Genomic DNA, 15,000 nt, shown 5'->3' with positions numbered 1-15,000 from the left:
TCTGTAGAAAAGGCATAGGTAGAAACTCCATAAGATGTATCAGGTGTAAGCTATGAACACATAAGAGGTGAAGCAATATCAGAGTAAGGTTAACAGGGAGAATATGTTTTGTGTGTGGATGTTACACAGGTACAATAAACACCAAAAATGTACAGAAAATAGACTCCATCAATTGCCAATGGGGTAAGCTAGAGATTGTAGATAGCTTCCGTTATCTAGACAACCAAGTTAGTAGTGGAGGTGGATGCCCCAAGAGCACAGCTGTGAGAATAAGAATAGGCTGGGCAAAGTTCAGAGAGTTCCTACCTCTGCTGGTAACAAAGTGCTTCTCCCTCAAAGTGAAAGGCATTATATGATGCTTGTGTGCAAACAGCTATGCTACATGTTAGTGAAACATGGGCCATGACAGCAGAGGACATGTGTACACTTGAAATAAATGAAGCTAGTATGCTTCGCTGGATGTGCAATGCCAGTGTGCATGTTTATCAGAGTGTAAGCATCTTGAAAGAAAAGTTGAACATAAGTGACATCAGATGTGGTGTGCAAGAGATGATTGTGCTGGTATGGTCATTTGATGTGTATGAACATCTGTGTAAAGAAGTGCTGATCTCCAACTGTGGAAGGTACCTGTGGCAGAGGTAGACCTAGGAAGACATGGAACGAGGTGGTGAAGCATGATCTGAAAACTTTGGGCCTCACAGAGGCAATGACTGGGGACAGAGACCTTTGGTGATATGTTGTGCTTCAGAAAACCTGTCAAGCCAGGTGAAATCCTAGTTGTGGCTGATGCTAGTGTCACGTAACTGGCACCCATGTCAGTGGCATGTAAAAAGCACATTTTGAGTGTTGGGCCTCATGGCGGTAATGACAAATGACCAAGACCTTTGGCATTATATTGTGCTTTAGAAGAAGAACCATCAAGCCAGTAGTGGCAGATACTGGTGTCACACAAAGGGAACCTATGCCGGTGGTATGTTAATGCACCCATTACACACTGTCAAATAAGACAGGAGTCTGGTGCAGCCTTCCAGCCCCAGTCAAACCACCCAACCATGCCAGTATATATATATATATATATATATATATATATACACACACACATACATATATCTTTATATATATAAAACTGAGAATGTGTGTCTGTCTGTCTGTGTGTTTCCCTAAAACTTGAGAACTACACAACCAATTTCATTCAAATTTTACACATGCCTTACTTAGGGTCCGGGGAGTGTCATCTGCAAAAAAAAATGTTCAACTTCTTGCCTAGATCGAGCCCAAAGCAATATCATATCTTCTTCACTATTTCAGTATTACGTGTTAAAAGTGAAACAAAAATATTTCTCTATTTTATGTCAGATGCTTTCACTTTAACAATAAAAATAATAATAACAATTGAATTATATGTAGTAAGTGATAATTAAAATCAAACTAAAGTATAATATAACCATAACATAACAAAAGTAAAAATAGCAATTGGTATAAAATTGCATCAATTATTTGAACTTGAATAAGTGGTTTCACATGAATGGGAATAAATTAAAAATAAGATTAGCGTACAGAAATGGAATAGTCCAGATGGATAATAAAAAATTAAATTAAAGAAAAGACTATTGTCTATAAAGTATACAATGTAGAGAAAAAAGAAGAGCTAACAATTCCAGTCTGTTATATATTTTGAGTATTGTTATCACTAGCGATATCAAGATATAACTTTGTATTTTGCATTTTATGTGTAGATGTATATATATAGATGTACATGTAATATGTACACATATATATACACATATATACATGCACTAGCACTATGACCTGGTAACGACGGGTCTTTAATGCTAGTATATATATATATATATATATACACACACATACATACATATATATACACACATACATATATATATATATATATATATATATATATACACACGCACATACATATATATATATATATATATATATAGATATATATTTGTGTATGTATATACATGTACATATATACATACACAGACAAAGACAGTCCTCTCTATGTGTGAGTTAATTTTGACAATATATTAATTTGAAATATAGAAATATATCAGGTAGTGATTGTACCTATTAGAGAAAAAGCTATCAATAATAATATAACTAAAAGCCTTATAATTAATTATAATCAATTATGTAGTTGCGCTTAAGAATATAGTAATATAATTATGACTGTATCTGTCAGTCTTTTTAATTGGTATTATAAATTAAGTTGGGATAAGGGAGATAATTTTGGGTGTCGTGAAGAACGTTGAGATGCATTTTACAACTTTTTTTTTTAGCACAAGGAATTTACACATGTTTATTGGGAAATTGCTTAAAAAGCTAGATACAAATTTCTGTCAACTTGTTGCAATGGTAATTAAATTTTTGAAAGGAATACTATAGTTGATTGAATGCATTTCAGGATATTTGTGGGTGCTTTACAGGTATCAGTATTTCCAATGTATTATTTATTCCCCATAAGGAAAGCTAGTCATTTTTTTAAATATCGATGATAATGCATTGCTACAGAATGAATGAATGATAGAAAAAAAAACTATTAAATTTTGAAAACACAATTTTTGAAAAAGCAGTAGTAAACTTTACCTTATAGTTTGAAAGTGATTTTGTAATATCTCGAGAGTTATGTGATTTTGATTTCACCTCATCTTCCATCTGGTGTAACCATCGGTTAAATGCAGAGTATGTTTCATCAAACTGTCGACATTCAAGTAACATATCCTCTAAGTGAGTCTTTCTTGATGAAACTGCAGATCTTGTGTCATTCCAAAGATGGCTTATTTCATCAGCTGCAAAATAAAGAAAAAAACTGTTTATTGAGTGACAAAGGTAGAGAGAGGTATATGGAAATAAACTTTTGAAAAAATACCATGGCATTTGAATCAGAAATGCTGAAAAATCTACAAGAGTTCAAGAGAAATGAGTTTAGTATGTTGGGGTGTAACATCAAATTGCATGAAAAGCAATACAAGAGAAATGAGATGTGTATCACAGTCATTGAACAAAATAGCAATGTTAACTATTTTGAATGGAAAAAGTACTGTGTAATGACAGTGGAAGGTACTGAAGTAAAGAAAGATAAAACTGACATGGGAAGAAGTGATGAGGTTGGATCTTTGAATATTGGGCCCAACAGATGAGATGAGAATGGTTGTATGTAAATAAATTGTATTGCAGACCACTCCAATTCATACCAACCTAATACTAATGATGAAAGGAGTTCCTGAGTTTTTATCATCATCATCGTTTAACGTCTGCTTTCCATGCTGGCCTGGGCTGGATGGTTTGACTGAGGACTGGCAAGCCAGGAGGCTACAGTAGGCTCCAATCTGATCTGGTAAGGTTTCTTATTTCTTTATTGCCCACAAGGGGCTAAACATAGAGGGGACAAACAAGGACAGACAAAGGGATTAAGTCGATTACATCGATCCCAGAGCGTAACTGGTACTTAATTTATCAACCCCGAAAGGATGAAAGGCAAAGTCGACCTCGGTGGAATTTGAACTCAGAACATAACGGCAGACAAAATACCACTAAGCATTTTGCATGGTGTGCTAATATTTCTGCCAGCTTGCCTGATCTGGTAAGGTTTCTACAGCTGGATGCCTTTCTTAACACCAACCACTCAGAGTGCAGTGGGTGCTTTCTACGTGCAGCCGGCATGGGGGACTGTTAGGCAGCTCTGGAATTGACCATGCTCAAATGGTGCTTTTTATGTGCCACCATAACAGGAGCCAGTCAGGTGGCACTGACATCAGCAATGACTACAATTTTACTAAACTCAAAAGGTCTTCTCAAGATAAAAATTATGATGATGGTAGTAGTGGTGATGATGCTGAAGTTTACAAATATCTAATAAGAAAAACTATATTTACCCTTCTCTTGAACTGCCTTCTTAACTTCAGAAGAATTAGTTTCTTTTTGTAATACTGATGCTTTCTGAAGAATGTCTTCAAGATCTTGTTGTCGATTCTCCATATTTTGCAAAGTATTCTGAAAATGATTTTATAAAGTCATAAAAATGTTTATACATAAAAAAAGATGTGAATCAACTATAAACAAACGTTTATAGTTGATTCACTTTTTCCATAAAGCATTCTTTTTTCTCAGTACAATTAAGCTAATAAAACTTCTCAACAAAAGAATATGTAGAAAGCAATCCTTTTAGAGTCAGTGTCACTAAGTTATGCTGAACCGGTGCAGCTCTATTAGACCACTATAAACATACTAAATCTGATTATTTTCAAGTTGAAAATTCTTCGACTTGTTAAATATCTATGCTGAAAATTTGTATGAATGCAAGACCAACATTAAATGCATCAGCATGTAGAGTCTCTTGACCAAATTTTTGAGACTTATACTACTGTGTACATTATTAATGTTTGAATTCAATATACACTATGAATGATTCAGGCTTTTCTTGAAAACAATTTCCAGAGTTTACAAAGAATAAGTCAATATATGAAAGATTGATATTTCAGAGTTGTGCTTGTCTGGTAAGTTGTTTGATTTGAGATCATATGTTGAAACTGAAGTAGTTACATTGTAAAAGAGTGACTTTAGCCATTTACAAATGTATAAATTTCTGTGTTTTTTCAAGTATTTCATCATGTTTCTATGATTTGATCACTGACATCTCATAACAAGCATTTCTAACTTTTATTTTTCATTATATCCATATCACTCATCCCACTTTATCACTAACTAGCACTATGACCCAGCAACGTCGGTCATAGTGTTAGCCAGTTTATCGATTTTTTAATGGCTTTCTGGGGTGACTGGGGAAATGAAAAGATCTTCACAACCATCCTCAGACAGTTTTGAAAGGCCATAGAAAATGCGAGCCTTTTATGTGAAAAACTGTGGATTTGTATAAAGGACATACAGACATTTTGCTGTTTATAGATATATTGAGATATTTGTCTCTATTGCCAATACCTCTCATTCTGAAAAGAGCCAGAGAGAAAGAAGAGGCATGAGGTTGTGAGGTCCTTTTAGTCAGGTCAAGGACATAGATGCTCTTCTCTCAAGCTGGTGTCATGTAAAATACACCTAGAACACTCTATAAAGTGTAAGCTAGTAAGATTCTTAAATCTTGTTGAGGATGTGACACCTCTCTAGTGCTGGTATCAAAAAAAAAAAAGCACCTAATACAGTTTGTAAAGTGGCTGGTTCTAGGAAGCCAAGTGTGAAGTGTGAGTAAGACGAGGTCATCTGTACTGTCTAAGGAAGTAGTACCCCCAAATATGTAATGACTTCAATTGTGACATTCTGTCCAGGCCTACGCCAACATGGAAAGCAGGATAAAATTAAAAGTAAAAGAATTTTTCTCGAATTCAATTTCTCTATAACTAAAAATCGAGTGAAAAACCTACCTTTTGTTTGACAATAAGTTGCTCAATATCAGATATGTTGCCAATCACAGCTTTATTGACTTTCTGCATTCGATTCTGTAAAGCTAACCAATCCATGATGTCATTTACAGATTTGTCATAGCCTGAATGTCGAGCAGTGCCGGCATGAGGCAAATGGTTTGCTTGCTGCATCTCATGGGATACTTTTACTATTACAAAAAGAAGAAAAGAAATTGAATTTATAATACCCAAGATAAGTTAAGCATTTTTATATTCTTAATAATGATGGACATTAAATTCATTTATTTTCAGTGAGAAACAAAATATTTTTTTATTAAATATATTTGCATATCAACTTAAATTGCAAGACTGGATCAGATTTACTATAGATCTTTTAGGATACATTTTTTTTCTTTCAATCAGCTATTTAATTTAAAAGTGAACAATTCAATAATTATGAAACAAATCATAAACATTAATATGTGTTTCAAAAGATAGCTCTATGGAGCATATCTCAGAAAACAATAGCCTACTAATTTATAGTTTGTAAACGAAATCATTTGCAACATATCACTTGCACAATAACAAAAAACCCATGCCACAATGATTTTGACATGAACTTTTATACTACAATGAATGCAGCAGATCAATGTATAAGTATGAAATTTAGTATGACTCCTACCTTAACAGTGAATGACTTTATGCATCTTAAAGTCACATAGACACAAAAATCTCAAATAAAATGAACGTGTTCCAATTGGGAATTAAAAACTGATAGCAAGATTAAGGCTTGCTTAATAAAATAGTTTTAAAAGCTTTATTTTTTCATGAGTTACATAAAACAGAGAACTAATGCATTTGCATACCTTTTTTCATAACTTCAACAACTGCTTCTGAAGCTGGCTTCATCTGAGAAGCCATTATTTGTATGTGTTCCCAGTCGTTGTTAAGCTGAACAACTCGGTCTTGAATTGCATCTGTCATCTTAATATTCTGCCGTTGTCCTTCTTTCACCATCTGACCATACTTGTGATTGATATTGTCTACATTTACTTGCCGTGCTTTCAAAGCTTTCTGCATAGTCTACAAGGAAAAGTTGATATAGGTTTACCTGTTATAACTTATGTAGTAGCAAAGCCAAAATCTTCACACAATCAACAAGACAAATGAAATAGTTTAAAAATTGCTATCCTAAATCCTCCCATATTTATGATTTAAAATATCCTCATTTTTACCTCAGTATTGAAGGGAATTTGCAGGTTTGATATTTTAAATTTTATTATTGTTAAAAATCAAACAGTTGTTATACTGAAAAGGCCTGAATGAACCTGCAGTATCATTTCTCTATGATAGTTCCAGGTGATTCTTTTCTAAATCCTGCTCTGACTAGTAACAAGTCTCTAACTATCTCAATGTTCTTTGGCGTATATCTCATTATGGCCACTGTCAATAACTAAATCACCATAGTTTTGAACCCGTTATATATATTATTATCCATAACTATCAGATAATTAGATATCTGAATAATCACTTGTTCATACAACACTTATCTTAAGTTAGTAAAAAATTTTCATGCAGTCACTTGACCTACTAGAAGTAACTGCCAAATCTCTTTCATATCACATTCTATGCATGAAATTAACATGTGTCACAACTTGAATATCTTTGGTCATAATAAGTCTGTGTGACCAGAGCTGGCCTGTGCATGAGCCACAACAATAATAACAATCACCTTTTTTCAATTTTTTTAAACAAGAAGCAAATCTTTCACCTTCAGTTTTATATTTAAGACAGATTAACTCACTATAATTCTGGAGATTCGAATCCATTGCAGTTACCCACAAAATATTAAAATCTTATTTATACCCTTCAGAAAAACAAACAAGAAAGAAAACAACATTTCTCAATCTTGTGTTATTACTCGACATTATTTCAGGTTTTTTCACATTTTACTTATCTAACAGTATTTATGAACAAGCCTAAGTATTTTAGAAGGTTAGGAAGTGATAGAAGAGTTATATAGACGGAACAGTAAAATGGCACTAAAGAATTAGAATTTCAGGAACTTCAATAAATTATTATTTATAATGCCGATCATAGATTACAAATGGTTAAACTTATCGGGTATTAGATAATCAGCTAAAATGTCAATAGTCTAAAGGATGAGAACTGCATAACATTGATGACCAAGCCACTCAACTTTTGAAAGCCTAAATCTGGCTAATTTTTAATAAGTTCTACAAGGTAGGATGAACAACTTGTTATTGTAAGTAATGGCACACTGTAAAATTGATACATGATATATGAAAGGGTGCAGAAAAGTTCCTGGCTTTGGATAAAAGAAAACACAAGAGGATCAGTTAGTTAAGATTTTATTTAACATATTCTCCTCTCAGATTCACATATTTATTAGTGGTTCTTCAGTTTTTTTAAGCCTTGTAAAAGAACTCAGAAGGTTAGGCCTTCAGCCAGGCCTTTTGCAATACCCTTAAAGCCAGCAACTTTTCAGCACACTCTCATATTAACTTCAAGTGTTTCATTCAATAACTTGTGTGCATGTAGCCGATTTAACCAACTTTTTTCTCCTAAAAGCTAAGAGACAATTACTATCGGAAGAATTGATTAAGGAAAGAAGAAATGAATAGCAACGTATCTATGAAATTAGATAAAAATTTAATTAAAAATTAAATAAGATTCATTGATTATTACCATTCACTCTCTAATTTAATCAGTATGTACTAAAGAAATAAATATTAACATGAGCTCTTAAATGCAGAATGTCAAGCTATTTAACAATTTGCAAACTAGTAGTATTTTCATTTTCAAGAGTATGGTTTTATATTCAGTACAGATATTGTGGATAGGTATTAACACTTAGTGGATATTATGTAGGATTTGGTTTGTGGATTGTGTGCATTTCATTACACATTTTATTAGTCTGGTAAAGAAAGCCTGTGATATATGCACAAAAAAGGTTAAAAAAAAAAAAAAAAGAGAAAGAAATGCATAACAGGATATAGGTTTTGACACTAGACATTTACTGTTCTTTTCAAGTTCAAGAGTTATCTTGCACTGCTTCACACATTGCGCTGAGCAATCAGAACATATTGAATCTGTTTGGGTATTCTTTATGCTCCAGGACAACAGAAAACATCATTAGTATTTGTGACAGAGATGAACAAGGTAAACTGACTTAATGCATGATATAATTACTTCTTTGTGATTCATCTGAAGAAGTTGTTAGATACATAGGTATTCAGTCATAAGCATAAGATCATATGTCAGGTACCTGCTTTTTTATGAATCCCCTATCTTTATAACAATCTTACGACACTAATATCATCATTGTGACAAACAGAAACTGTTCTTTTGCGGTTCAGCATTTGAACAGCACATCATTAAGTTTATCTTATATGCTTCAAGTGTGCATAACATGCACAGATGTATATACTTTATAAATATGTGCATATGTATTATAGATATCTATAGCTTTTATCATTATGTATTTGTTACTACCTTTGGCAGTTAGCCAGACGGTAGCAAGTAATACTAATTGCATTATCATATCTAATCTAATAACTCGCTCTTGCAATCTTTGAGAAGTACCAGATGAGATGAAATCTCCAGATTTTGAATCCAAAAGCTGCTCAGAAAGAATATAATCTGAATTTAATGAGGCCTTCTGTAATAGCTAGGTAAAATAAGATAAAATGACTGACTTCTGATTATGAAATTATCTAATACCAAGCAGCCTTTACATATTATAATGAAATTTAGAAACAAAACAATGATTTCCTCTGCTTAGAATAAAAACATATTTGTAAAGAGAGTTAGCTCATTTAAATCAATTTAAGTATTTTGCCAGTACATTTTTATCATCTTCAAACAGATTAATGTGGGTGATGCTTTTCTGAGGGTCAAAATGATGCTTAACCAAAGACTAAGTTTAAACTTAAAACACATGACTTTCATAATCTGATTCCACTTTTTTCCATGCTTGCATGGGTCACATGGAATTTGTTAAGGTAAATTTTCTAGGATACCCTTCCTGTCACCCACCCTCATGCTTCGAAGCTAGGTAATATCTCACCATGGTCAGACATGTTTTACATGGAAGAATGGAAACAAACATCCTTGCTTGTATGATGATGATGCTCAATTACAACCATCATGTCATGTCTAGAGAAGAGTACACACACACATACATACATGATAGGTTTCTTTCAGTTTCTCTCTTTGGTTATTGAAATTATTTTCTAAACTTAATGTTTATCTTTAGTTAAAAATGAAAAATGAAACTAACCTGTGGATCTATAACAACTGAATCTTGTTCTTCAGAGACAGTATTTGAGTTAGTAGGATTTTGTTGGGCCTCTAAAACCTTTTTGGTTCCAGTAATCCACGTTTGTAACTCCTCAAGATCTTTCAGGAAGACTTGTAAAGTATTGAGCTTCACATCTAAAAATTTCACACGTTCTGGAATTGCAACTATCAACTAAAAATAGAACCAATCAAAACAAAACAATGAAATTTAGATTTCTGGAAAGTATTAAAAATTCAATCTAATTACACACAAGAGAAAAAATAATCTAAAACAGTATTTGAGTTTATTTAAGCTCATATTTATTAAAAACTTATAATCATATAATGAAGGATACAAATGCACTCAATAGAATTAGGTGAGAGGAGATTTCATCATTATAGATGATGAATACAATGGGAAGATGTAGGCAACTGTGATTTGATATAAGAATAACTTGAAATAAGAAGCAAATGAAGCAACCTCACCTTTTTCCATCGTGTATTGAGATTTTCAAGATCTTTACTCATGTTCTCTTTATCCTGGTTAGATAAAGAGTCTTGCTTCATCATATGTTGTGCATTGCGGTTAAGTGCCTTCAGTTGTTGCTGATGTGTTGGTAAATCATCTTCCATTTCCTAAAGGTAAGAAGAAAGAAACAAGTAGAGAGAAATTCATCCTAATCACCATAAAAATCACTGTTACTTCCATTTTATGTCTCTTTGACTATGCTTATATGGGCTTGTGGAATCTTTTCCAGTATGACCACAAATCAGTCTTTGTGTCTCCTACAATGTAAGATTTATCTCCTGAGATTAGCCTCCACTATTTCCATATCCTCTTTAGACTTCTAACGCAGGTTCCTTCTACTTGGATCACTTGGCTCTTGTTTCACCTAACTGTTTTCTTCCATATGCATTACATCTATATCCACTCAGTCATTCTTCTTGCCCACTGCATCTGACTCAAATTATATCTGGCTTTTTACTTTTTAGCTTATTTGCATTTTGTTATTCATGAACAATAACAATACATATCCAACAGAGCAAACTCACATCATTTCTTTTAAGCTTTTGTACATCTCTGGCATTCAATGCCTGTTTCACAACTATCCAATGTGCAGCATCACTTCATATGCAAGTATCATATAATCTGCCATTCATTTGGAGATGGAATCATTTTGTTGACTTCACTGTTACCACTTAGATAACAAAACATACTAACTACTTACAGGGAACCCTTAAAGCATTTGAAAGAATATATTTTATAGGTGCTTTTAACTCCTAACTACTTCTATACGTATTGTACTAGGTTTTTCTCTGTCAATCTATCTGTGACCCTCCTGCACCCTTTAAGCACCTTAATTTATACTAGGTACAACATATGGAATTTCTACCTGCTCATTTCCTGTTTATCATATATGGCCACTTTCCAGATGGTAGCAGAGTCATGTTTTCTTTCCTACTAACTAAAACTTTTAACATTACTTTTTACCCTTGTAGCAGTTGATGCTGACACTGCTATACCAATCACTAGAATTAGCCTTTCCAGTTCCATTTGATTGACTGTGCAACTAACTATCATTTTTCTTGTTTGTTGGCCATAACATCTTTGTGACTATCACTGATAGTCCAGCTGCTTTTCCTGCCTTCACATACATATGTTTAACCAAATAGCTGTCAATTTCAACAGCTTGTCCCTCTGTTTGATTTATTCAGGGTAGTCCTCTCTCCCTTACAACTTCTCATTCAACAACATCTTGAAATAGCATTTCCATACCTTCTTGGCATTATTAAGAACAATTAGAGCAATGAGCTGGCAGAATCATTAGGACGCCGGGCGAAATGCTTAGCAGTATTTTGTCTACCATTATGTTCTGAGTTCAAGTTCCGTCAAGGTCGACTCTGCCTTTTATCCATTCGGAGTTGATTAAATAAGTACCAGTTACACACTAGGGTCGATGTAATCGACTTAATCTCTTTGTCTGTCCTTGTTTGTCCCCTCTATGTTTAGCCCCATGTAGGCAATAAAGAAATAATTATTAAGAACAATTATGCCACTACCATTACATACACATGAACAATGTCCTGATTCATAATGACACACTTCTTCACAATGTGGAAGACCTGATGCTTGTGATCTTCACATCACAGAACATTGGCAAACTTTTTACTTTCTACTTTTCTCCTTGTTATGAATACCTGATGGCTAACTACCTGATACTGTTCCTTGAACTTTCCTTTCATTTATTTTGGGCCTGTCTCTTAGTTTTTATGTCTGCACGCACTGTACTATTCTAACATTATCAACATGATGCACAGGCCTTCTATTTGACTGGAACCTGATTTCATCTATAGATCTCATTTGTGACTCACAGCAACTTGTCTCATATAAGCTCCCAGCAGTTTTTTATGGCTTAGGTTTCTATTTCTTCCTCCTTCTTCACATATCCATCACTTGGCGCTTCTCTAAACTTAAGTCTGGCTTAGGAATCTTTCAGATTCCATACATACTTGTCCAGATTATCTTGTCTGTAGAGCCATCTAACTCTTGCTTTGGTGTCATAATCACTAGTCTATATTGAATAGTACATTCTTTATCAAGGAAGGAATTAATATTCACAACCACCTGCCAATCTTGTCTCCTAGTGGGTATGAAGCCTAACTTCCATGTTCACCAGAAGGATAGCTGACTAGATGGTTGGTTATTTTCCTGATGTTAGTATAGCAAATTGTTATGCAAAACTCTGATGTGAAGTTTAAGGCATAGTTAAGAGATTGCTTTGGATTGTTTGATGTTTAAATGATTATCTGATGAATGGCACATTGATTTGTTCATGATTGAAAAAATGTTGTATATCCAACAAATGCAATAAGAAGTTCCTAACATTTACATTAGACTGGTACAAAATCAATATCATTGTGTTATGTCAACTTGATCTTGATGATACATACCATTTGTGAACAAAACTTTATGCAGCAATAGTTGTAGATATTGTCCTTCATAGAAAAGGAGTAATCTCTACAGACTACAATAAGTTTCTGGTGAACTGAGACTATAATGTGGTTCCAATATTTAGTTCTTTTAAATATATATCTCATTTGTGTCATGAGAAAACAATCAATATTATTTTAAGAATTAGACAAAAAAACTTAATAAATTTCTAATTTGATAATTTGTTATAGTTCATGTTTTATGAAATAAACTAAGACATCAGATGTGATATTATATACAAATATAATAATTCATATTATGAATTCATAATATAAATAATCAATACTTGACAAAAATTGAAAAAGCTGACTAGAATTACGAAACAAAATTAGTAATATAGTTTTGTAGAAAGTAATGTGATGAAGTGAGAGAAGTATTTAAGACAAAATAAAATCACCCACACAGAAGCCTTTTAGTGAGCAACATAATGTTTTTGATGCAACCAGGAGAAATAAATTAAAAATCAATCCTGCAGATCAGAGAATAATGTTAGTCTTATTTAATCAAACTTGAACAAATAAGTTTTACAGTGTAACACAATATTTAAAAATATAGATACAAAAATTTAGAATATTTACTTTGAATTTGTCATAGGTTTCCTCTAAATTTTCTTCACCTTGAATTAATGGAATGCTCAAAAGGTTTTCTGCTTCATCAATCCATAAAAATAATTCATCCATGTCATCAGTGAACTCACTAGTTTTAATACTCTCATTATCATACCTGTGCAGAAGCAGAAAATTAAAAAAAACTGAAGTAACTGAAAGGATCAGACATGCAATAACATGAAACAATAATGCAGAGGCCATAAGTACCATGATGATGCAAAAACAAAAAAGAAAAAAGCAGACAAGAATATTTCCATGCAATTGTTTGATCAGTTAAAATAACACAATATCCATCTTAATAAAGGTAATATACATCATCACCATCATTGTTGTTTAATGTCCATTTTCCATGCTGGCATGGGTTGGACGGTTTTATTAAGGTCTGGAAAGCCAGTGGCTGCACCAGGCTCCAATCTGATCTGGCAACGTTTCTACAGCTGAATGTCCCTCCTAATGCCAACCACTCTGAGAGTGTAGTGGGTGCTTTTTATGCCACTGGCATAGGAGCCAGTCAGGTGGTCCTGGCATTGATCACATTTGGATAGTGTTTTTTATGTGCTACCAGAACAGAAGCCAGTCAGGGGGCACTGGCCACAGCTATGACTTTGGTTTTACTTGACTCAACAGGTCTTCTCAAGCATATCATATTGCCCGACGCATCAAGGGTACTTTTAAATGGACCGGACATGCAACACTGGCATCAGCCATGGCTGCAATCTCACTTTAGTCGCTAGGTCTTCTCAATCACAGCATATCTCCAAAGGTCTCGGTCTCCTGTCATTGCCTCTGTGAGGCCCAACGCTCAAAGGTCATGCTTCACCACCTTATCCCATGTCTTCCTGGGTCTACCACTTCCACAGGTTCCTTCCATAGTTAGGGTGTGGCACTTCCTCACACAGCTGTCCTCATACATATGTAACACATAACAATACCCGTGCAGTCGTCTCTCTGGGACACCACAGCTGATGCTTCTTATGTCCAACTTTTCTCTTACGGTGCTCAAACTCTGTCGTGTATGACATTACACATCCAGCGGATCATACTAGCTTCATTTCTTTCAAGCCTGTGCATGTCCTCAGCAGTCATGGCCCATGTTTCACTGCCATGTAGCATGGCAGTTCACACACATGAATCATACAGTCTACTTTTCATCCTGAGTAAGAGGCCCTTAGTTATCAGCAGAGGTAATAATGTAATTTAGATACGTTGAAGAAGAGATGTTACATATGGAATGTTTGTGATGATAGGTGTGCTCAATCAACAACAGCCTGATAAAACTATTAACACAAAAATTCTAATAAATTGATACCCAAAAGACTATTTTTCAATTCAGAAGATGAAAGAGCTTTGTTGTGCTAAGATTAATGGGAATTACTTCAACAACTCAGCTACCTAATTTATAACTGAAGAACTAAAGATAAAATTACTGACAAGGCACCTTAGGCGTCTTCTACTGTAGTCTTGGGTTGACTAAAGCCTTGTCAGTGGATTTGGTAGACAGAAACTGAGAAAAGCCTATTGCATGTGATTGTGCTGTTCCCCACTTGATAACTGGTGTGTTTATGTCCCCATAGCTTAGTGGTCTGGCAACAGAGAGAATGCTTCTTGGAATTTGTCCCAGAGCTCTGTGCTCCAAGCTGAAATTCCACTTAAGTTAATTTTGCCTTTCATTCTTTCAGGGTTAGTGCAAATAACTGTCTAGGTTGGTGGATTGGCAGAA

At 34.0% G+C, this 15,000-nt stretch overlaps 1 protein-coding gene across 8 annotated transcripts in view; it reads right to left on the bottom strand.

Moving 5' to 3' along the window:
* The window catches only part of LOC115232614 (dystrophin), a 744,226-nt gene that overhangs the window by 218,669 nt on the left and 510,557 nt on the right, over positions 1–15,000 (bottom strand). For all 8 annotated transcript variants that reach the window (XM_029802603.2, XM_036512501.1, XM_029802605.2 and 5 more), the window contains 7 exons: positions 13,251–13,395; positions 10,167–10,316; positions 9,682–9,873; positions 6,245–6,461; positions 5,400–5,587; positions 3,900–4,017; positions 2,611–2,813 (listed from right to left, as the gene is read on the bottom strand). In XM_029802603.2, the coding sequence (XP_029658463.1) occupies positions 2,611–2,813; positions 3,900–4,017; positions 5,400–5,587; positions 6,245–6,461; positions 9,682–9,873; positions 10,167–10,316; positions 13,251–13,395 (1,213 nt within the window). The remainder of the gene's footprint in view (positions 1–2,610; positions 2,814–3,899; positions 4,018–5,399; positions 5,588–6,244; positions 6,462–9,681; positions 9,874–10,166; positions 10,317–13,250; positions 13,396–15,000) is intronic.

This window comes from Octopus sinensis, linkage group LG2 (assembly GCF_006345805.1).
Source record: "Octopus sinensis linkage group LG2, ASM634580v1, whole genome shotgun sequence".
Taxonomy (NCBI): domain Eukaryota; kingdom Metazoa; phylum Mollusca; class Cephalopoda; order Octopoda; family Octopodidae; genus Octopus; species Octopus sinensis.
Note: the sequence above shows the minus strand (reverse complement) of the source record. Positions and strands in the feature narration are given on the sequence as shown.